The sequence below is a fragment of the Macrobrachium rosenbergii genome, chromosome 54 (assembly GCF_040412425.1).
Source record: "Macrobrachium rosenbergii isolate ZJJX-2024 chromosome 54, ASM4041242v1, whole genome shotgun sequence".
NCBI classification, from domain to species: domain Eukaryota; kingdom Metazoa; phylum Arthropoda; class Malacostraca; order Decapoda; family Palaemonidae; genus Macrobrachium; species Macrobrachium rosenbergii.
The window spans coordinates 48,062,340-48,087,653 of NC_089794.1; the positions used below are offsets into that span (position 1 = coordinate 48,062,340).

The 25,314-nt window shown below is 47.5% G+C and overlaps 1 protein-coding gene across 1 annotated transcript in view; it reads right to left on the bottom strand.

Moving 5' to 3' along the window:
* Rad17 (Rad17 checkpoint clamp loader component) overlaps positions 1-25,314 on the bottom strand; it is a 237,028-nt gene that overhangs the window by 204,296 nt on the left and 7,418 nt on the right. The window contains 1 exon segment of the mRNA XM_067098243.1: positions 20,039-20,161. Coding sequence (XP_066954344.1) covers positions 20,039-20,161 — 123 coding nt within the window.

Genomic DNA, 25,314 nt, shown 5'->3' on the forward strand with positions numbered 1-25,314 from the left:
TTCTTGGCCATTGCCCAAAGGACAAGGCAGTGCCCTGGTGGGAACCTTGATTACCGGGGTATCTGGCAAATCTCTGAAAGAGAAAGGCAGAACCAAGTAAAGATTCGTTCCCAAGGGTCGAGCCAACTCGGGACTTACGAAACTGGAGATCCGAATTGGGACAAAGTCCTTCTTCTTAGCACCAGAATTGCCAAAAAAACTGTGTTCAGCAAGACCCTCCGAGGCAAGAAGAATTCATATTCTGCCGAGGCAGGGGTGAAAGTTTGGTATTTCTACCTGAATTAACTCCATCGAAGAAAAGAATCCATCAGGTCGAGAACGCTTCTCGGAAGACAGGACCGTGGCGGTCCCTGACATTCTCGGCCCCTCGGAAACTGCAAGGGTTGTAAGTGATGAAGGTTATTCATTGGGGAGCAGCGGTCCTGTCCCGGGGATCTCGCGCCGACGAATCAGCGAAGTTCCCGAGAACACGGGGCGATCATCACTTGAAGAGGAAGACCTTCGCTGTTCGATCGTGAAACCCCTGTACTTCTCCCCTTGGAGGGAGACCTTGACAGATCCCATGAAACCCTCCTCAGCTACCTGGTTATAATATGAGAGAATCGGGGACCGATACCCAAAGCACGCCAGGCAGCCGAACTCTCGAAAAGAAAATTTCGTCGGAGCTCTCTCTGTCCGTCTCGCTCCTCTCGGAACAACCGAAAGGAGAAGAGAACAGGTGAGGAGAAAAGAGTAGCCCTACCTGTCCTGCCAGAATGATAAGCAGAGAGGCGGACCGTGAGCAATAATCAACCGAAGCAGATTACTGCCACACGGGGAAAGAAGAGCACCTATGCCGTGGCAAAGTGCTTTCCTGGGAAGAGCAAAAAGTTCACTCGAGCATAGACGAGAACCCGAATCGGAAAAAACCGAGTAGGGCCGAGCCGAACAAGCGATCACGAGAACGCGATCCAGCTGGTCGGTATCGGCAGACTGGGAGGCAGGGCGAGGCGGGCGAGGCGAAACGAGCCAAGCCAGTCTGGCAAGCCGAGTCAAGTCGAGCCGAGCCAGTCTGGCAAGCCGAGTCGAGTCGAGCCGAGCCAGTCTGGCAAGCCAAGTCGAGCTGAGCCAGAGCCAGACTCATAACTGGGCAGGCCAGACTCGTCTGCTGTGAACAATTGCTAGTTTCCCGAACTCTAAACTCCTTCGAGGCCGAGACCGAGGCCGAGGCCCCTCGAGAAGAAGGTTCATAGGGGAATTCTGTGTTTGCTATCTTGCATGCTCGAACCCTAAAGTTCGGGACAAAAGAACGAAGCCCCCCGAGCAACCGAAGTAGCTGGCGGGCAGAATCGAGACACCTGGCGTCGCGGTACATAGAAACCTGGGTGTCTTGGCAACCAGACACCTGGGTGTCCCGGCAACCAGACACATGGGCGTCCCGGCAACCAGACACCTAGGTGTCTACCTGGGCGTCCCGGCAACCAGACACCTAGGTGTCTACCTGGGCGTCCCGGCAACCAGACACCTGGGTGTCTCGGCAACCAGACACCTGGGTGTCTACCTGGGGGTCCCGGCAACCAGACACCTGGGTGTCTCGGCAACCAGACACCTGGGTGTCTCGGCATTTTCTCTCGTCCTATGCCTCTCGTAAGGAGAGCGCTCGTGATTCATAGAATTCGAGCTACCCACGAGACTTCTGAAAATCGGGAGCGGCTGCTTGTTACCTAATAGATTAAAAGAGCCAAGCACAGAACCAGTCTTAGATGCAGACTTCCAAGACTGGCAACGAGGGAATGGCCTCGAGAGGCCGCGCTGTCGCGGCCCCCGAAACGCAAGATCCCACAGGAAAATGCGAATCGGCCAACTTGTCTTCCGGAAGAGAGTCAGTCCCTTAGAAGTCCCGCAGGACTCCCAAAGTGAATCTCTTCCTTGCTTCTTCTGGTGTTCGAACCGAGAGGATCGAGACACCAGGCTGGGAACCCGACCGAGCACTGGCAAACACCAGGGGGAGTGCTTGCAGTGCTGGCAGGAAGAGGAACCGAGACACCTGGGTGCCTCGTCCCTTTCTCTCGCACGTCTCCCGAACTGGGCCCAGGAAAATCTCTCCAGACCAGATCGGGATACTCGATATTCCATAGAATCTCGAGCACTCGAAGCGGCTCGCGAACGAGCGCCCGAAGCAGCCCCCATCTTAGAGGCAGAACCTCTAAGACTCAGGAACGGGAACGCAAACTGAGGTCTGCGCGCCCGCGGCTTCTGAAACACAAAACCCATGGCTATGCGAATCGGTTCCCTAACCCGAAGGTCGGGAAGAGCCAACGAGAGACCCACTGCCTCCTCGGAAGGAGGCAGTCCCTAGATGTCCAAGGGCATCAAGGGGAAGAAGCAGCATCCTTCCTTCGGCCGATGGAGGTCAGTCCGATTCTCGGGACCTCCAGGACCTCGGGAGAGGAAGGGAAGACGCAGCAGAAGACGAAATCGAAGATAAGATGAAGACGACGGCGGCTACTTCCACAGGACAGCTTCCTTCATCTCCACTCCCACATCTTCTACAGGATGGTCGACACGAAACATCGTAACCTCCAGGGTAGTCCGGCAGGAACACAACGGACGCAGCCAGGACACCACCACCAGGAGAAGCATGATCAGGACAGCCGATGCAGGAGCTATGGCAGCAGTTCAGAGGGCAGGAGCTACTGCAACGGCCAGGAACATCACCTCAACAGGACCACTTCCTAAATCTTCTACAGGATGGCGGACATCGTAACCTCTGGGGCAGCTGGCAGGAACACACGGAAGCGGACCCGGGCACGACCGCCAGAAGCATCAGGAATGATCAGGACAGCCGAAGCAGGAGCTACGGCAAAGGTTCGGAGAGCAGGAGCTATGCAACGGCCAGGAACGTCACTTCCCACAAGGCGACTTCCTTCCCTTCACGCCCACTTCTTCTACAGGATGGCAGCAGGCAGGAACACAACGGAAGTGGCCCGGCACGACCACTAGGAGAAGAAGCGGGCACGATCAGGACATTCGATGCAGGAGCCACGTTAGCTGTTCGGAAGGCAGGAGCTAATGCAACAAACAGAGTGTCATTGAAAGTCACCAGCATCGACAGGAGCGATCAGGCGGCTGCGGCAGGAGACCAGGAGACCAGGAGAGCAGCCCCGAGACTGTCGTAGAGTTGACACGAGCAAAACACAGGGGAACAGCAGGAGCAGATAGACCACATATACGCAGGAAGCATTGCAACAGCATACATGAAAACCAGCAATGACAGCGATCGAACTACATCGGCGGGAACAGAGTCAGAGCGATCCCGGCGTGGTAATATGTCATCTAATCAGGTATTGTGGTCGATCCCGAGCAACATTGAATGAAAGTCGGGACTGCTTCATGCAAGATATTCTTGATATATGATATCCAGCCAACTACTGCTGTCTCTGCAATGCTCACTGTCAACCTGAAAAAAAAAACAAATATGATTAGTAGAGGGAGGCTCCTCCCGCTACAAGGGGAACAGCCCTACGCAGCGTTAGGAGGTACTCTAGACGAGGTTGCTCGCTCCCTCCCCCTCCCCGTGTCTTCACCCGACGAGCGGCGAAGAGGGCGAAGGAGAGAAGGAAGAACCTACGGGAAGAGAAAAAAGGACAGAGGGGAGGCCACCAAGGGCGCCGTGGAAGCGGAACTTATCGACGACGCCCGTAACCTCCCACTCAGCCCGCAAATCTCTAAGCGCAGGCGGCGAGAAACACTCAGCATAAAGGAAGAAATTAGTGATGCCCCTTACACACGGAGGCGGAAGCCCAAGAAGGGACTAATCTTAAGTCCCGATGGATGTAGGGGAAGTGAAGAAAAAGCGTCCCAAACTAATCCCGAAAGTAAGGGGCGCCTCCAGTATTACGTAAAGGGCCGCTGGAGAGAAGCATTACCACTTGGTTACGCTACTCCAGTTATGCCCTTGGCCGTCAAACCCAAGACACAGGCAGGGAACGACGGCTTACACAAGGTTATCACAAATCGTGGGTTTGTATTACCAAATATCAAACACACGCAATATATAAAGAAAAATACAGAAAGATCCCACCGTAAGAGCTTAACGACAGTCAGCAGAGAGAACAAAAAATACGTCAGCAATGGCTGACGGCCGAAAGCAAACTGGAATGTTTACATCCGGGCAGGCGGGTATCCCCGCCTACCTGGAGGTAGTTACTGCCTAACCACCTTGTTCAAGAGTTTAACGGCCGTTTCCAGCCTACGCCTGAAAGTATCTCCTAATGTAAAGGACCGAGGGTTTGTATATTGTGTCGGAACAAACTTTCTTTCCGCTTCGGTGCTAACTCCCAAACCCTGCTGGCATACGGCAGACACTTTTGTACGTGGAGGCGCGGCGTTTAAGGGTTAAAATGTTCTCTCTTAGCTTAGTATAAGGTACTGCCTAATCCAGATTATTTAGATCACTCTTAAATGTATAGGCTATATAAAACAGAAACTCACTATATAACCTTATAGCTAGGCTACCATTTTTGTCTAGCCCAGGTTGGTGTTTATATCTAATCCTCGGCTATTTGGTCTAAACAACCGCTTAGGCCAATAATAGGGTATTTCTTAAAATGTTCTCACATAGCCAAGTATAGGTACAAGTAGTCCCCAGGTTAAGACGGGTCAGGCTTATGACGTTCCAAGATTATGAAGCTTTTCAATTATATTCATCAGAAATTATTTCCCAGTTTATGACGCTTATTCCGGGGTTAAGACGCTTACGACACCGATCCGACGGAAGAAATATTGCTACAAAATGGCAGAATAATAAAAACTTGGAGGTTTTTTGATGAAAAACTCGATAACAATGCAGTTTACATCGTTTCCAATACACACAAAGCAATAAAAGTAAGATTTTCTTAGGATTTTTGACAATTTTCGATGATTTTTCGGCTTACGATACGGCGTAGGAACAGAACCCCTGCCATAAACCGGGGACTGCCTGTATTGCCTAATCCAGATTATTTAGATCACTCTTAAATGTATATGCTACATAAAACAAAAACTCACTAATATGTAGTGAAAGAATTGAAGTGTTTCAGCTGCGGAAAGATGGGACATTGAGTGAGAGTCTGCCAGAGTGGGCATTCTACCAGGACACGTAAGAACACTTGGAGCAAGTGTGAAGGGTGTGGAATGGAGGATCACGTGAAGGAAGTCTGCCGTACCAAACCCCAAACCCAGGGAAACTAAGTGTGAAAGGGACTTAATGTGGTGAGCCCTCTGGTATGGAAGGGGTAGCTGTGAAGTTGTTAAGGGAGGAGAAGGAAAAGGAGAGTGAAGAAATAGGAGATATAAATTGGGGAGATAAACAGCTAGTGTTGGTGGAACGTAAGAGAAGGTCTAAAAGGAGCAGTAGCAAGAGTAAGGGTATGTTTACTAGGTTGTTTGGAGAGAACACATGTGATGGATTGTTTGATTTTGAGGGGTTTGAGAAGTCAGTAAGCATGAGGAGTGCAAATACCCTTGCAGTGTTGTTTGGTGGTATTGCGAATGAGGCTGAAATTGATTTGTCACCTGATATTGTTGATGAGCTTATTTGCCATACGTTCCAATTTCCTGGAATGTACCTGGCTAACAGCTCTGTCCAGTATATAGCCGCCCACTCGTACACTTGCACCATCAACATGTAGAGTTGAGGGGAAACCAGTTCCCCCCTTGTTTGTGGACAGAAGTTACTCTCATGGTGAAGAGGGGTACTGACACTCGTCCATACCACAGAGTAGCTTACCAAGATCCTGAGCCTCTCGAAGAGCTAAGGAAGCTGTCTTGAGTTTCAGGATATTGATATGGAGGTGTTTGAAGTTCTGGTTCTCCTCACCTGAAAGCAGCAAATCTTCCAGGTGTGCACCTCTTCCCTCAGTCGATGCCTTTGAGAACAGAGAATGACAGGAGGGGGAATGTGAAGACACACTCCACCAAGGTTCCTGTCGTCTAGCCACCAGGCTAGTTCCCAATTTACTTCCTCCTCGGGGGAAATGGAAAGGAATAGGGTGTTTCTTACTGGAGACAGAACTCCTGTATTTTCCACTGAAGGGAATGAAGGTGAAGCCACTCCTGAGGCTCCAGCTTCTCTGAGGGCAACAGGTGAATGGGGATGACTTGTCACCGTCGAGCTGGTGGTTCCTTAGGCAGGAATACAGTAACTGAACTCCTCCCCGAACCTGTTGATATGGGACTGAGACCATGACACCAGCATGTCAGGATGCTTGAGAGGGACTGAGAACTCTTCCAGTCTTGTTGGAGATACTGGCAGGAGAGGAAAACCTTGGGCGATTGCCAACCTGTGGTGGCGATGGCTGCATGGGTCTAGGGGAGCGCCTTCGATCACACAAACGTGGCGAGGTGCTGTCCCGAGGAAAGCACAGAGGTTCACGCGAATGTATATGAAGACTCCTGTCAGGTGAGAGGGGTTGATCACGCGAACGTGACTCAAAGCTGGCCAGAGGAGAGCAGTAGTGCACTCTCAGGCGTGAACTTGGGTTGTCCTCTTGACGTGCTCCAGTCATCTTCGAGGCCTAGCCTCCTGGCGAGAAGACTGCCTGGGGGGACCTCCTTGATACTTCTCAGAGTCCTCAGACTCTCGAGTTGGGAGCACCAGATCGGGACCCTGGCTGAGTACTCGGATCAGTACCGGTAGGGGGAGCAGAAGTACCTACATGCGTTGACACTTGTTCTGTTACTGAACCAGACTGGGGAGCAGAGTCTCTAATGCTGGTTTGGGGTACTCGAGGTTTTGGTGAAACCCGAGTACCCAAAGAGGGTCGGTCTTGCTTGGAGGTTCGAGCACTCGAAGCCCCCAAATCACGCCCAGGATAATCATTGGGTGCGTCCTCTACCCTCATGTCCAAAGAGACACGGGAAGAGGCAGGCATAGCACCAGACTTGGAAGATGACTTCAGAACTGGTTTCGAGTGCATGGGTCTTGAAGACTTGTGCATTCGAGGCTCCTGAGACACGAGATCTCAGCAAGGTCCATGATGCAGCCCCCGAATCGGGAGACTGGGGAGAGCCAACAAGAGATCCCTCTGCCTCCCCTGTAAAGGAGAAAGCCCCTTAGAAGCCCCGAGGTGGGACTTCCTGTGGGGGGGGGCTTTCTTCTTTCACTGGCGAGCATCAGAAGCAGGAGAGGAGGCGGCAGCAGATGAAGACGAAGATGACACCTTACGACTCCTCTGGAAAAACTCCAGAGTCATCCCGTGTTCTCTCTACCACTTGAGTATACGACTGGTTTGGTCTGAAGATCAAATCCAGATTATATTCTTCTGTGGTTGGGAAAGGACGGAAGCGTGAACGTTTCCAGTCTTGAACCCACAACCGTCTGATGCCCGGTTCTCATAAAACTCCGAGGGGTAAGAGAACAGGTGAGAGAGTCTAGCACCCTTACTTATACCTGCAGGAAGTCAAGGACCCTGCAGGCAAGTAAGGCTGTGGGGGGTCGTCAGTTCATGCTGACAATGACCATAGAGGTCTGGGAGAGCAAATGTATTCACGCAAATGTCAAAGTAGCTATCCCTGGGTGAGCCAGTCCATTCTTGCGAATGTGAACGAGGGCTGTCAAGGGAAGAGCAATCGTTCATACACAGGCGTGGACTTGGCTACCCTGACGATGTGCTACATAGTCTTCTTCAAAGTCATTCATGGTCTCTTCCCTAGGATCATTGAGCAGAGAGATCAGCCACATGATCTTGTGTAGGTCCTCTGTTGATCAGGGGTGACTGTGTCCTGAGGAAGAGTACCCTCTCCCTTCAGGTCACAGTACCCTCGGCCTATCTCTTGGGGAGGGAGGTCTTGACAGACACTCAGACCCTCTCTCATTGAGGGGGCCCAGCACCTTTCCCGTACCTGCTAGAAGCTGAAGCCCCGACAGGAGAGAAGGGCCGTGACTGATCATCAGAATGATGACTGCATGGGTATAGGAGAGTGAACCCGCTCACGCGAACATGGGGTGAACGGGTTCACTCAAACATGCGCAGAAGCTGTCCCCAGACGATCAGCTCGTCTGCGTGAACGCAGACGAGGGCTGACCCAGGAAGAGATCGTGCACTCTCAGGCGTGAACTCGGGCTGTCTTCAAGACATGCCCCAGTCTTCTTCAAGGCCTTGGCCTCTTCACACGAAGAAGATTGTATGGGGAACTTGTTAGTAGCTTCTCCAAGTGCGCAGACTCAAGAGTCGGCTGCACCAGTACGAGACCCTGGCCAAGTACTTGGGAGAGTACTGGCAGGGGATGAGGCAGCACTTGCATGCTGTGCACTCACTCTCTCTTCAGCGGTGTCGTGGAGATTCGTCAGCTGTAGAGGAGCCTACACCAGTCCGTTGAACTTCCTGATACTGGCAAAGGTAACTTGGGGTTTCTAAGAAACCCAAGTACCTGGGGTGATGTAGGTCTCCTTGGAAGACCACAAACCTGAAGCTCCTGAATCATGAATCCATCATGCATTGGTTGCTTCTACTGCCCGAGAATTCAAGGAATCTCGAGCAGAGGTGGGCTCTATACCAGCCCTTGGAATGCTCCATGGCACTGGTAAAGGGTAGCCTCGGGTTTCGAAGAAACCTGAGTACCCAAGGCGACGAGAGTCCCACTTGAGACTCGTGCACCTGAAGTTCACGAGTCACGATTAGATCAATCATCAGTTGCTTTCTCTACCTGAGTGTCCAAAGAAACTCAAACAGGAGAGGAATTATACCAGTCCGTGGAGGTATCTACATGATACTGGTAAAGGTAACTTGGGGTTTCAAGTTAACCCGAGTACCCACGGTGAAGCGAGTCCTGTTCGAGACTCACGCACCTGGAGCTCCCGATTCACGATTAGATCAATCACCAGTTGCTCTCTCTACTCAAGTGTCCGAGGAAACTCGAGCAGAAGAAGAATTATAACAGTCTGAGGAGGTATCTCCATGACACCGGTAAAGGTAACTAAGGGTTTTGGGGAAACCCGGGTAACCATGGTGAAGCGAGTCCCGTTCGAGACTTGGGCACCTGGAGCTTCCAATTCACGACTAGATCGGTCTTCGGTTGCTTCCTCTACCCAAATGTCCAAAGAAACACAGGATGAGGTGCGTACTAGTCCAGGAAAAAGATTTCCTGGAACTAGTACAGGTGACTTGGGTTACTTCTTCAATGTGTTTTATCTGAGGAAACCTGCGCACCTGGCACTCCTGTGTTGCAAGGTCTTGCGAGACCCGTGGCACAGTTCTCGAGTACGGAGACATGGGAGAGCCCAGAAGAGATAGCACACAAGTAGATGAAGGCAAAGACGATGATAATTTAATTCTCTTCTTCCACTTCTACCACAAGTCTATCGCTGTCTTGGGACCCTTGCACCATTCCCGTGTGGGAATGGGAAGGTGGGAATAAGTGCACACACACTCTGTACTCTCTCAATCTCTCTGAGTTGAGCCATGGGTTCTGCGGAAACCCGAGCAACAGCTGGTTGCATGCCCGTAGACGAATCAGAATGAGCAATCAGCAACATATAGTGTAATACCGCAGGTACTGCTAACGAGAGAACCCATATTTCCCAAGTCCCTTGAGCTCTACAATATCTGAAAAACCTAAAACATTACAAATGCCAAGTAATAATTTCCAGAATACAAACCTTCCTTCACATAGCGAAGTAATAAAACTCTCCGAAAAAGACAAAGTAGTGTCGTAGAGCTGTAAGCAGAGGTGAGAGACAGTTTAAGCTCATTGCCTAGATAACGTAAAATCCAGTTTACCACCCTGAAGGCTAAAAAAGTTAGTGTTGCGTTATGACAATGAACAATTATATCAGAATACTTAATATGCAAAACACTATATCAGAATACTTAATATGCAAAACACAAGGGTAAAATAGGGGGATGAAATTGCATTGCATCATATACAAGCGTTATGTCCAGATCTATGCAAAAAACATCAAACCAGTTTACCACTCTCAAGGATAATAAAGTTGTAGGGTTGTGTTACAGTAAACCCCATGTACTCGCAGGGGATGCGTACCACAACCCTCCATGAATAGTTAAAATCCACAAATAGTTAACACCCCCTCTAAAAATGCTTATAACTGCCTATCTTGAAAGTTCAAATACCAAATGTATACCTTAAACTAGCATCCTACATCAAATATACCTTAAACTATTATCCTATTACAGTACTGTATTAATCTTTGAAATCATATTATTAATATCATTTTAAAGTCATCTTAAACACTTTACCCTTACATATATATATATGTACATACTTGTAAACCTTCCAGCCAATAAGAGAGAGAGAGAGAGAGAGAGAGAGAGAGAGAGAGAGAGAGAGAGAGAGAGAGAGAGAGAGAGAGAGAGAGTATCTTTCTATCAACTACTCTCCCTTTCTATCTAGCTATCTATCTATATCTATCAATCCCTCACATTCTGGGTATCCTTTGGTGAGAGAGAGAGAGAGAGAGAGAGAGAGAGAGAGAGAGAGAGAGAGAGAGAGAGAGAGAGATTTTCAGTATCCTTTGTAGCTATTCTATTTGACCACCAAGTGGGCAACGTTTTCTACCCTTCATGGTCAATATGTCAAGATAAATTGACAGATTACACGCCACCTTGCTCCAAGCTTCAGAGACGACTGGTAATTGATATGTTTTCTTTTAAAATTTTACATAATTTACTATAGAAATGCATAAACGTTGTAATTATAGCATAGAAAATATGAAAAATTAATAACAAAGTATCATCATGTTTATCTATAAAACTAAAGTATACAAAACAAATAATTATATATATTACATATGCATAAAAAATCTAACTCAGCAAAGAGAGAGAGAGAGAGAGAGAGAGAGATATGAAATACAAAGAACATAATCTACATTAGTAGATGAGAGAGAGAGAGAGAGAGAGAGAGAGAGAGAGAGAGAGAGAGAGAGAGAGAGAGAGAGAGAGAGAGAGAGAGAGAGACTCTTCAGCCAGGTGCTAACCCTTTTTTTTTATGATGACAGTTGCGCCTTCATCCCTCCCCCTAAGTTGGATACAAAAAAAGTTCAGGGACTGAACTAAAATCTTACTAATTCACTATATTTTCTTTAATGAATTGATATTTTGCTGTGTTTACATTAATATTAATATTTGAAAATGAGTAAATTATTTATTTATCATAAAAAACAAATAAACATGCATATTACATATGCATTAAAATTCTCTCATCTCAGTATGAGAGAGAGAGAGAGTACTTATTATTTTTATTATTTAACATTATTATTTAATCTCATTAAACTTAATACAGGCAATCCCTGGTTATCGGCAGGGGTTCCGTTCCCGACAGTGTGACAGTAACCGAAAATCGGTGATGACCAAAAATTGGCAATAATAGCGCTGATCCCCTGTTGTTGGTGGCGATAATAGTGCCAATCTCCGGTTGTTAGCACCGATAATCGGGGATCGGTGCCGCTGTTAAGTGTGGACAGGCGCTGATAAGCGGGGATCGGCGCCGAAAATCCAGTTATCGTTGTTGTTAAACAAATACTGTAAATTGTATTTTTCCTAACTATACAAATCCGAGGTCCTTTACATTTGGAATTACTTTCAGGCGTAGGCTGGAAACGGCTGTTGAACTTTCAAACAAGGTGGTTAGGCAGTTAACTACCATCCGGGAGGTGGGAGTACCGCCTGCCCGGGTGTAAACATTCCAATTTGCCTTTCAGCCCAGGTATAAGATTGAGGGGTGGCATGAGGTGGGCATTAAATGTAATGTAAAGGACCTTGGGTTTGTATAGTTAGGAAAAATACAATTTACTTTTAAAAATTGTGATTTGCTCCTACACGATATACCAACCGTCGGTCCTTTACATTAGGAAGACTCACTGGTTGGAGGGAGGAATCTGAGTGAGTCTCTATGAACTGATTAGAGTTCACCTCACCTTGTCTTCCCTTCCTGGTCGACAGAGCGAGGAAGGGAAAACTGCCTCTGACAAAATGATTGGGTTGTAAGAAACGCGGGATCAATTGTCAGACTTCTGGGTCCCTTTGCATGAAAGAGGAATCGTCAGTTCATGCAAAGTAGGCTAGGAAGAACTTGGAGTCGGATGACATTAAGGCATCCACAAGCACTGGGTTTGTCTTATTGTCATGGTCTCCATAACCCCCCTTGCAAGGAGAAGGAGTGGGGTTGCTTCTATAAACCTGAATGGAAAACAGAACGGGAGCTCCCGTTGGGTGCTTACCTGCATCGACTGCCAGATCCAGCATGTAGCGGCATGTCCGCTCTCTGCCCATGGGAAGAGAGCCAAGATGGGGAGAAAGAAGAGAGGCCAGTCACTCCACATTCATTCTCCCAATCACAACCGTACATCTTAGGTGAGATGCAACCTATCCTGTTAGAGGTGCCAGGTAAGCTACACAACTTGTTGAGCAGCCATCACAGAACCCAAGGAAAAAGTGTTCAAGGACTTGTGAGCAACATTCCGGAGGTAGAAGGAGGTGAAGGTGGTCTGTTGGGACCACATGCCTGCCTTCAGCACCTGCAGAACCGACATGTTCTTCCAGAATGCGAGGGACGGACCAATGCTGCGGACTTCATGAGCTCTCAGACGAAGCATACCGGTGTCATCTTCTCCAGCAGCAGAATACGCTCTCCTTATCGTCTCATGAAGCCAGAAAGAGATTGTGTTCTTGGATACTTCTTTCTTGGTTGATCCAGTACTAACAAAGTTGTTGACACTCAGGCCAGAGATGTCGAGTCCTCTAACAGGACACAGTAGCATCTCGTCTGGTTCATTACCTACAAAGTTCTCTAGGGAGGGTATCGTGAAGGACTCGAACCGTGCGTCAGGGACCGAAGGATTCTGAGTCCTCGCCATGAAATCCGGGACGAAATCGAGCACAACCGATCCCCATCCCCTCGAGTGTATAACATGGAAGGGAAGTCCGTGTAGTTCGCCAACTCTCTTCGCTGATGACAGGGCCAGCAGGAAGACGGTCTTGAGGGTCAGATCCCTGTCTGATGACTCTCGTAAAGGCTCGTACGGTGCACAAGTCAGGCTTCCTAGAACAAGAGTCACATCCCATGCAGGGGGCCTGAGATCCCTGGGTGGGCAAGACCTTTCGAAGCTTCTCATCAGTAAGGGAAATCTCGAAGGAGGAAGAGATGTCTACTCCTTTCAGCTGCAATACTAGGCTGAGTGCGGAGCGGTAGCCTTTTACAGCTGAAACGGAGAGAAGCTTCTCACGGCGAAGGAAGACGAGGAAGTCTGCAACCCGCTGATCAGTAGTTCCGACCAAAGAGATACCCCATCGACAACACCAACCACAGAAGACGGACCACTTCCCCTGGTATACCGCTGTGGAGGATTGTCTGAGGTACCCGGTCATCTCCATTGCTGCGCGACGTGAAAAGCCTTTCACTTACAGGAGATGGTGGATAACCTCCAGCCGTGAAGATACAGGAACTGCACTGCCTGGTGGTACCGCTCCATGTGGGGTTGACACAGCAGGTTGGGCCAGGGGGGATCTCTTTCGGCGCCTCGGAGAGGAGAGCTAGCAGGTTGGGATACCAAATGGCCTGCGGCCATGGGTGCCACCAGAATCATTCTGAGATTCGGAGTGATCATCGCTTGGCTGATTACTCTGTGAACCAGACAGAACGGAGGAAAGGCGTAAACGTCGAAGTTGTCCCATGGGTGCTGGAACACGTCCTCCGCAGCAGCCCATGGGTCCAGCACGAAAGAGCAGAAGACCTGGAGTTTTCTGTTGTGCCGGGTGGCAAACAGGTTGATGACTGGACACCGTGACTTCCGAGTGAAGGGACCATTCAGTTCCAATCACCTGATTCTGGCAGCTGAGCCTGTCTGCCACGACACCCCTCTTGCCTGGAATGTGCCTGGCTGACAGCTCTACTGAGTAAGCCACGGCCCACTTGTGCACCTGCATCGTCAACTGGTGGAGTGGGAGGGATACTAGACCCCCCCCTGCTTGTTGATGTATGCCACTACCCTGGTATTGTCGCTCATCAGCACCACGGAGTGTCCCATCACTCCATCCCGGAACTCTTGGAGAGCCAGCCAGGAAGGCTGCCTTGAGTTCCAGGATCTTGATGTGAAGGGGCTTGTTGTCTCAATGCCACACTCCCGAAATCAGCAACTCCTCCAGGTGTGCACCCCATCCCTCGGTTGATGCATCTGAGAACAGCAGCATGTCTGGAGGGGAAGTATGCAGGGATACTCCTATCAAGAGGTTCCTGTTGTCCATCCACCAGCGAAGGTCCTCTCTCACCTCCTCGGAAAGAGGGATGAGAAAGGACTGGGGGTCTCGGGACTGGGACCAATACTCCTTTAGTCTCCATTGTAGAGACCGCAGGTGCAGACGCCCATGAGGTACCAACTTCTCCAGCGACAACAGGTGACCGATGACGACTTGCCATTGCCGGGCTGGCTGTTCCTGTCGAGACAGGAGCAGCTGTGCTGCCTGCCTGAACCTGCTGATATGAGAGTCCGGGGGAAAGACTTTCGCCGCTACTGTGTCTATCAGCATGGCCAGGTACTTTACCCTCTTCTTGGGGGAGAGATCCGGCTTCTCGAGATTTGCCATGATCCCAAGATGGTGTTAAAACTCGAGGAGTCGATCCCTATCCTGTAGCAACCACGAGCTCAGGACCAGCCAGTCATTGAGATACCTCAGTAGACGTATCCTGTGCGAGTGGGCCCAAGCTGACACGAGAGAGAAGACTCTCGTGAACACCTGGGGAGTGGTTGAGAGCCCGAAGCAGAGTGCCCTGAATTGGAAGACCGTCTCCCCGAGGATAAAGCGGAGGTACTAGTGAAAGGACGGATGAATGGTACTTGGAAATACGCATCCTTCAAGTCCACCATAAGCATGAAGTCGTTCTCCCTGATAGAAGTGAGCACGGATCGCGCCGTTTCCATCGTGAACTGAGTCTGGTGAACGAATCGGTTCAGGGGAGAGAGGTCTATGACTGATCTCCATCCCCCTGTGGCTTTCTCTATGAGGAAGACACAGCTGTAAAAGCCTGGAGACAGGTCCGACACGACTTCCACAGCACCCTTGCTCAGCATGGCTTGCACTTCTTGCTGTAGTGTGGAGTCCCTCGGAGTTCCTTGGACGTATGTGAGGAGACGGACCGGAGAGTAGATGAGGGGAGGCCGAGACTCGAAGGGTAGTAGATATCCCTCCTGAAGGACATCCACTATCCAGGTCTCGGCTCTGTGTTGCTGCCATGTTGCCCAATGGCTCAACAGGCACCCCCCACCTTCAGCAGCATTTGGGGGGGGAACACTGCCCCTAGCATTTGCATTTCCCTTCTTTTTCTTCCCCTTGCCCCCTTTTCCAGATTGGAAAGCGGGCTGAAAGGGGCGGGAAGACCCACCCTTTCTAGAGGAAGAAGGCTGGGTGTTTCCATGGGACCCCTTCGAAGACTGGGACTTTTAGGGGCCGAGGAAGTGCTAACCTGACCTGAGGGCCTGGCCACAGTGGAACGCAAAGACCCGGAGGTCTTGGCCACTGCCTGATGAACTAGCCAGCCGCTGTCATCGGTCCAGCGCTTGTCCACCACAGTGTCCACCAACTCTCTAGGGAAGAGAGAGGCAGAACCCAGCAACAGTCCATTCTGCAGGGTCATTGCCGACTCGGACCCCACGGCCCTGGAGAAGCAAGAAAGAACGGCGTCCCTTCGCTTCAGGACCAGGTTTGCCATCTGTTGGGAAAGGTAGGAGATGGCCCTACCTCCAGACTGGCACAGTCTCCCGAAAGCGGAGTCCTCCCCAGGTACGATAGTGCCCGAGGAAGCGGCCACCTTGGATACTGTGAAGGACCACAGATCCAGCCAGGAGACTGCCTGGAAGGCTGCCATGGTGGTGGTTTCCAGGGTTGCAAACTCTTGTTGAGAGGGGGAGATACTCTCTGCAGTAAGTTGCTGCAACGAGAGACCCGAATCTAGATGACCCAGGTCAGGGTCAACCTGCTTAGGCGGCAATGACCTCTCCGACGGTGCATAGAAATGCTTCTGGCGAGGCAGAGGAGGGGGAAGTAGCTTGTGCGAGCGGTTTGATCAGAGACAATTGTCCTGCCCAGACACAAGACCATTCATCTGATCGAGTACCCCCTCGGCAAGTGTGGACCATGGCAGCCCCACCGAAGCCTTGGGTTCCTTCTTGGGTCCCCAGTAGGATGCAAGGCCCAATGGACAATCCACAGACGAGGCCGTGGTACCTTCCCCAAGGCTGTTGGGCTGATGAATCAGCGCAATTACCTCAGCAAACGCCCTCTGTATCTCGGGGGGAGGGGGTTTGGGTCCTGGGGAAGACGACCCTCGAGTCCTTCCAGGGCGCAGTCCTCCCGATCTACTCTCCCTGCAGGAGGGAGAACCTTGGCAGACCCCTGTGATCCTCCCTGCACCGCGCGGGCGTACAACCTGGCCGAACCAAGGACTGAGCCAGGCATGTACACCCCCGAGGTAGAACTCTGGGGAAACAACTCGCCAGAGTTCTTCCTGTCCGACTCGCACCCCCCTGGAAGGAGCCCAGGAGGTAGAGGGGACAGGCGAGGAGGATCGGGCACTCCCACTGGCCTTGCTGGCAGAACCAACAGGAGCAGCGGGCCAGGAGCGGTCACCAACTCGCGGTGGTGACGGCAGCCCGGGTCGAGGAGAGCGCTTTCGCCTTGGTGAAGCAGTCTCCCGAGGAGAGCGGAGTGGCACGGCTCATGCTAGCCAAGTGCTCGCCTCCCTGAGCCAGGCTGGCCATGCGAATGTGGCCGGGGACTGGGAAGAGTCGAGCGCGCGGCTGGCTGGCGTGAACTTGCGGTGTCCTCTGGATGCGCCCCAGTCTTCTTCGAGGCCGAAAGCTCTCGGGAAGACTGAGCAAGGGACCTCTTCTCTGCTTCTCCAGGTGTCCAGACCTGAGGGACCAGTGCACCTTCCCCAGGAACCTGGCTTGGTACTAGAAGAAGCACCAGCAGGAAGAGTCGGGGCACCTGCATACCCAGACTCTTTCTCTCATCCCGCGCCAGAGCCCGTACGGAGAGAGGTTTCTCCTGTACCAGACAGGGGTACTCGGGGTCTCCTTAGTGACCCGGATACTCACTTGTGAGTGAGTGTCCAACATGGACCCGCTGGCCTTAGAAGCAGGCTTCTTCGGCGCAGTGGGGGGAGTGCGAACCGCGGTCTGCATGCCCTCAGCTCCCGATTCGACTGACCCGGGGGTCAACGCAGCGGTTCCCTGATCCGTGGATCGGGAAGAGCCAATGAGAGATCCCACTGCCTTCCCTGTGGAAGGAGGCAGTTCCTTAGAGGTCTTGGTGCGATACTTCTTAGAGAGGTGAGAGGCAGGCTTCTTCTTCCTTGGCTGAGGAGCCTTGGAAGGAGAAAAGGAAGAAGTGGCAGTAGAAGACGACGACGACGATGAAGACGAAGACAAAGACAACTACACCTTCCTTGATCTCTTCTTCGCTATCTTCCTCAGGATCATACTCAGGTCCCCAAACCACAAAGGAGCAGTAGAAGGCATGGGAGCAAGCAGGGGGGCCATGAAAGCAGGTGCAACTCGGGCAGTGGAGACGGTGCTCGGGCCAGCTGCTACCGGGGCAGATACAGAAGTGCAGGAGCCAGGACAGTCCAGGGACGAAGCCAGGGTCGGAGGCATGGATGGCGCATGGGGAGCCAGACCAGGCCGAGTGTCAGGGAAGCGAGAAGCCTGAACCGTGGTCAATAGTGAGCGTGGGTCAGCAACAGGAACAGGCATAGTCATGAAAGGCACCGACAATGTCACCATGTGCGAGGGGCCAGGCAGGGACAACGGGGCCTGGAACCCAGGAGGCAGCAGCACGGAGTGGAATGTGGCAGGAGCAGCCAAAACCTGGGTGTTGAGGTGCGAGGCCACCGTCACAGGCAGCTCGCTGAATGACGACATGGTGACAGTCATGGTGGTGGAAGTGGGGGCTGTGTGGGTCGTCACCAGAGCGCCAGACAAGTGTGACACCAGACCCTCCAGTGACGGAACGCCAGGCAGATGTTAGATCGGGTACCTGGCCAACAAAGGATGCTTCCACCCCAAAACTTGAGGACAAAGTCGGGTCAAAAAGGGAAGCCTCTACTCACTCTGGGGGAAAAAATTCGCCTCCGGAGTGAGGAGAGACCCCAGAGAGGGTATCCTGGGCAACCACTCCCCCGCGGCCTTCCACACCCGATGAAATGAATGAGGAAGGGGAGGGGGAGTCCTCACCCGAGGGAGAGGCAGCAAGAAGAAGAAGCTTGCCGGAAGGGAGAAATGATCCCGATGGATCAGCCACCACGGGAGTCATCGTGGGCGTGTTACCCTCGGATTCTTGGCGGGTTTCCTACGGTAACACCTCCTCCCTTCATACTTCTTCCACTGCTCGGGAGACCAGGAACAACATTCGTTACAAGGCGAAGCACATGAACACAAACGTCCCCTGCAAGTGGGGCAGAGGGCGTGTGGGTCCGTGTCAACACTAGATCTAAAAGTATGGCATTTTTTGGCTCCTACCCCAGGACACGCTGAGGGTAGGAGGGTTTCAAGGGCTTATCAACATTCATACTTAAGAAAAAGGAAAGTTCCCACCGGGAAAAGCTCAACAGCAGTCAGGCAGAGAGCGAGAGAAACAACGTCCGCAGTCTACAACGGCCGTAAGCAAATTGGAATGTTTACATCCGGGCAGGCGGTACTCCCACCTCCTGGACGGTAGTTAACTGCTTAACCACCTTGTTTGAAAGTTCAGTGGCTGTTTTCAGCCTACACTGAAAGTAATTCCTAATGTAAAGAACCAATGTTTTGTATATCGTGTCGGAACAATAATTATTTTATCATAAAATGTATATGTACGTACAGTACAATATTTAGTCACAAAAATAATATGAAAATGCAGAATATTGCTCTAAGAAGGAATCCGTGAATGGGTGAGTTTTCCAGATAGGTTCCAGAGAAAATTCTGTGAATCGCTGAGTCCGCAAATTGTGAGAATGCGAACCCAGGGGGTTTACTGTATATCACAATGAACAATTATATCAGAATATTGAATACGCAAGACACAAGGGTAAAATAAGGGGTTGGATTTGCATATATAACAAAAGAATATTATTTTCCAGATACAGGCAGTCCCCAGTTATCGGCGATCCAGTTTTATGGTGCTTATCTAGCGACGACAATAACTAGACTTTTGGCGCTGATATGCACTGATATCCACTTATTGGTGCCGATACCCACCTAACAGAGGTGCTGATCCCTGCTTATAGGCGCTGATAAACGCTGATATTCGTTGATTTCCGATTATCTCCGATTTTTGGTTATCATCACACCGTCAGGAATGGAACCCCCGCTGATAACCGGGACTGCCTGTATAAGCAAAAAAGCAACACACTAATTTATATTGTGAAAACATAACATAAACAAATGAATCAGTCAACAGCAGACACAGAAGGAAGAGCGACACATCTCTCTCTCTCTCTCTCTCTCTGCGGCCAAAAGCAAAGTGCAGTGTATACCAACTGTTGGGTAGGGCTCTTACCTGTAGTCAGTAGTTAACTACATACTCCACCACCTTGTTTAAAGTTAAACAGCCGGTCTCCAGCTGCACTGACAGTAATTCCTACTATAAAGACCGAAAGGTTTGTATATTGTGTAGGAGCAAACGTGCAGCCTACCGAACTAAGTGTCAGGTATGGGAAAAAAGGGGGTCGCTTTTTGTTTTTAAATGTATTTCCAGTTTATTTTGTTATAAATATGTGAAAATATGGTAGATAATCACTTTTTGCATAAAGTTTACAGCTTAAAGTGTGATTGTTGTTTTTTATAAGAATATTAAGTGTTTACCACTATGCAGTCTTGACAATGTTAGGTGAGGAAGGGTAAGGAGTTGCCTTTGCATACCCAAAGATATTTTTACTTGCCATTATCTGACAGTCTCTTAGCTCTATTAATTCAGATAACTGAGGGATTGCTCTTGTAAAGATCCTGGAAAATCTAGGTGGAAAAGCATATATGTAAGAAAAAACCATTGATTTACAGCAAGTTACCCATTTTAAAGCAAGGACATACCAGTACTTTCTGAAGCCTTCTTACACCTGACGATGTACCTGCATCTTTCAATCGATTAACTTTAGGTTCTGTTGTGGGAGAAGAAATCTCAAAATCATCAAACGCAGGCGTTACCCATGACAGCTGCAATAATAAATTAGTGATTATTTTTGGGCTAAATGCAGTTCAATCATTTGATTAAAATATGACACCAATAAGATACACACCTCTTTAAAATTATTTGTTTCATAGATGCAAATAATTTCTTTATGACTGACTTATCAGTAATTTTGTCCATCTAAGCAGTCTGGACAATTTTAGGGTACAAAATGAATGATTAACTCAAGACAAAAGAGCCCAAAGATGGAAATTTATGCTTTCACTTTTTAATTATGTGAAATTAAATGATGTTGATTCAATCAGAGGGAAGGGGGAGGGAATGTTCCTTTATTTACACTGATATAACAAAAGTTCTTTTAATACTTTAAAACTGCCAACACTATACCGAAAAATAAAGTAATTCTATGTGTGTTTACAAAGGTATAGAATACTGTATGGTAAAAAATCGGAACTTCTCAAGATCACAGGAGACACTCCTGAAGTACTGCATACATTTAACATTGATCCACAACACAAAAGTGCATGCCAGCACTATGGTAATGGGATAATGAAGTCTGCATATAATATGATCACTGCTGTCCAGAAGGCTGGCAGGTAAGATATTGGAAAACAAAGCAAAATGTAAAACAAAATTATGACACAAACAAATAATAAAAACCTATGTAGAATATAAAGAAAACAAACCATGTGAACGATATGAAAAAGTATAAGCATTTATCCACACACCACTGAAGTATTTCTTGACCTCATTAAAAAATATGTAGTCAACCATTTCTATTTTCAACAGTGACCCTATATGCAAAAATCTTGGGTAACAGTAGGATACCTGCTTTTCACCATTTTTGACATATATCTGCAACAAGTATGTGGGAGATATACGAATTCCTAATTCATGCCCCTCTCATTTTAAGCCAGTTCTTTGTGTCCATACACTGACATTATTTGTATTCATGATGATGATGCTTCTGAAGACCTAACATAGTTCCCCAACAATCAAATGCAATAAATTCAGTTTATGTGTGAAGTGGAATTAGAGTACAAATTACCATTTTTAGAAGTTTCAGTCTTTTACAACAACACAAAGCAGTTTGAATTTTATGCTTATACAAAGCCAACTAAGTCCGAGTTACATGTCCATTCCTGTCCTATCATAGCCTGGAGATCAAGAGAAACATTGTTCACATGGCTGTCAGAGCTCTAAAAGTACTGTACTTAAGTGATGAGACTGACCATGTTCAGAAAAACTTAAGTAAATTATGTTGCACATTTCATTTTAGAGACAACACTTGTCTAAAACTAGAAAAGAAGTTTTACTACACACCAAGCACGTATATCAGCCATAACAATAACTTCATAAATACAAAACACTTACAGTCACCACCCTACTTATGATGTGAGGTTCAAGAGAAATGTCAAAAGAGAGACTGATCCTTTATTATTCTCGACAGGCGTTTATAAAACAAAAAGCGGACGGAAAGGTATCGGGTGACCCAAGGCCCCCGCTGCGTCCATACAGAATTTGTGTTTTCTGACAAGCATAAAAATATGTACAGTATTCGTTACATGGCATATAAAAGGTAGATATACATATCGGCGGAAAGGCCGTACAATGATGCATAAGATGAGGTACAAAAAGAATCTGAAATAAAGACAGGTAATATACATGACGTGATTAATGTACATCTGAAGGGAGAAACACAAGAAAGGAGAGGTGTGATTTGTCGCCCTTACAATGAACATTCATGTTATGGACATTCACAGATTTGAACAGACTGGGTAACAGGTTAAAACTGAGTTTGGAGCGCTCCCCTTGGCTACCCGAATGTTCAAATTTTGCTCTGCATGCCAATTCTGCTAATAAGAGTTTTTGCAGAGAACAGAAGAACACAAAGAAGAAGCAGCTGTTCCTTTAACCCCTTCCCTGATTATCCCGAGAATTCTCATGATTAACTACCACGTATTCTTCTCAAAGTCACGAGAATACTCGTTCATATTCATAAAATATTCCTACTTGTTTGTATCTTCCCGAATGAACTTGTTCTTTGATGAATTCCTATTTTCTATATTTCCTCTCCCCATAGGAAAAGTTTAGCATGTATTTTTGTCAACAGATGGCAGTGTGAACTGTTTATTTTGTGAACTTTCAATGTCAGATGATGCTCCTGTGAAATTCTCTCCAAGTTTATAACTTTCAAAGCAAGGAAAAAATACTAAATTTTGAATGTTACACATGTCTAAATTCTAATTTCTTCTTTTCACCTTTCCAACATCCAAAGTAACTCCTTATAATACTGCATGATTCAGAAACATAGTTCAAATAGTATACAGTATAATCTACAACTCCTGAGTTAACTCGTGAATATAAACGCCAATAAAAATTATGCACTACTGTACTAAAAACCAACTTACGAACAATTCAAGATACGAACAGCCGTCCGGAATGTAACTAGTTCATAATTTGGGTAGTGACTGTGTTTATTATGAAAAATTAAACACAAAAGCTTAGTTCATTAATAACTCAGGTAATAGTGTGGTAAGCTAAGTTTGGGTTTGTATGATGAAAGATGATTTGTGTGAACTGACTGTTTCATTTTTGTTTTCATGATTTTTTTTATTATGTTTATTTTGTTTTTTTAGGAATGCCTGATGTATGTTTTCATGCTGTTTTTTTCTTTTCTCTTTGCAGTTTGCTTGAGTGTGATAGGGTGGAGTAATTGGCTTCCCTTCATCTGAACTGGAAGAGGCTTTACCTGGAATAGGAAATCGACGTTGGGCAACTATCAAAGCAGTCGAACAGTTGGTGTGACCGAACCTTTTTCAAGTTCCATGGAGTGGAAGTTATTATATGTCAGTTACTTAAGATAATGACTTTCCTAAATGGGATCGGGGTTAGAAAAAGTGCTTGAATAACTGTAGGCTGATTTTGTTGTGAATGAGATCTCAGATTCTCGTTTGGAAGGAGAGAAGGGCTTTAGTGTATAAGAGGACTGCATGAAGAAATTCCAAAGTAATTTCTGCCCTCACCTTGGATGTCATAGCTAATGTAAACTCTGTAGTGATCCCCAAAACTGTGTGTTGACTTTTGTGATTGTCATGGATTATTAAGAGATGAAGTGCTGAGAAAGATAAGGAACTTGAATGGGATATACGCCAGACCTGGATTATTTGTTGATAATAATTTTGACTATTGACAGGATTTTATTACACTAAGTTAAGTATAGGAAGATTGTTTTGGTAAACTTTAGTGGTAAGTAGGAAATAAGTTAGGTTAAGTATTATAAGATGATAATTGCTAATCTGTGGCAAATGTAAATAAAATTAGGACAAAGTTCTGTTTGAAGGTCTTCAGGACACTAATATTAAGGTTAATAAATTAGGATAGGTGAAAAGAGTTTTCTTTAACCTCTGAATCTGTTCCCATCATCCTGCACCAATTGTGTCATATGAAAAGTCCCTACAATATTAAAATAACATTACCAAATAAGTCAATAAAAATATTTTTATAATAAAATAAGGTTTTATATATACTTAGCAAGTAATTACATAGCTATAGTTTCTACTTTAAACAGCAGCTTAGGAACTGAAAATTCGCGGTAGCACTCTCGTTTTGGTGCAGGCAAGTGCCCTGCCCACTTTCGGGGAAGAATAGGCACAAAGTAGCTAAAGAGCTCAGTTCATTTATGCTCTATGACTATGTGCAGGGAGGAGGGATGGGCTCTGTTCATGCAATTACTTGGTAAGTATATATAAAAACTTTATTTTATTATAAAAAAATGTCATTTTTATATATGACACTTACCAAGTAATTACATAGCTGAATCCCACATTGGTAGGAGATGGGAAGAATGGACATGTGCTACTCCAAAAACATTATAAAGAAATGCATTTGAAATAGAAAGAAAAGCTAGCATTGTGGTAATGCTTGTTGTAACCTTACCTTGGGAGAGATCAAGAGCAGAAAGATACTGACTCTTGGTCACTGCTCATCTCGACCCGTAGGGACATGACCGGTAGTGTTTGGATTGTCCCTACTTCAGTGGGGCTTTGTGGTTAAGGAGTGCTTCTATGACTCAACAAAGCTTAAACACAACCATTGCCCTTGCCCTGGGCAAAAAATAGACATCGACTAACATATGACCATAAAATTACATTACCTGTACACCATTTAAAAATTATATATATTAACCATCCAATAAAAATGAAGATTGGAGGGTACTCCAGGTACTAAGTAACCCCCCGCTTCCCAAAAACTCAACAACCTTAAGCAAGGCTAGGAGACAGAGGAATAGGAGGATCACTCCTACCCCTCATTCCCTAGTGCCACGCCAGCCGCGGAGAACGGACCCAGTGTACTGTAGTCCTCTAACACAGTTTCAACGTCATGTAGATAATAGTTGGCGAAGACCGAGCGACAATTCTAATAAGTCGATTGGATTATGGTAGCTAGACAGAGATTGCATTAAAAAGCCAACGAAGTGGCTACTGCCCATACTTCATGTGTTTTTACCTTTAACAACGGTAAATTATTCTCCTGAATTCCCAAGTGAGACTCTACAACAATGTCTCTCAAAAAGAAAGAGATAGCATTCTTGGAGAGAGGACAGAAAGGGTTCTTGACAGAACACCAGAGGTTACGAGAGGACATCTGCATAGGTTCAAAAAGGCGGGCCTGACAACCAATGTAGGACTATGTCTAGGTTCCAAGACACTGGCTACTGAGACTTCTGTTTCCCGGTGTCAAAAGACTTAACTAAGTCTGAAATGTCTGGGTCTGAGGAAATGTTCACACCTCTGTGCTTGAATACTGAGTTCAGCATGGATCTGTAACGCTTTATTGTAGACATTGAAAGGCCTCTCAAAGATCCTGGATAAAGTAAAAATTCGGCTAGTTGGGCTACAGAGGTAGAAGACAACGAGATGCGATGTTCTTTACCCCATCTCCTAAAAACTGCCCACTTAGCCTGGTAGTGCTTTGAAGAAAAAGAGTCGCGTCTACATTCTGCGATAGCATTTGCAAGTTTCTTGAAAATCCTTTCACTCTAACAAGCTTCCTGACAGTTTAAGGCCTGTCAGAGCGAGAGTAGAAGAACCTTGATGATATCTGTTGAAGTGAGGTTGTCTGAGAAGATCTTTCCTCTGTGGGAGGAGCCACGGAAAATCCGACAGAAGTTCCAGAA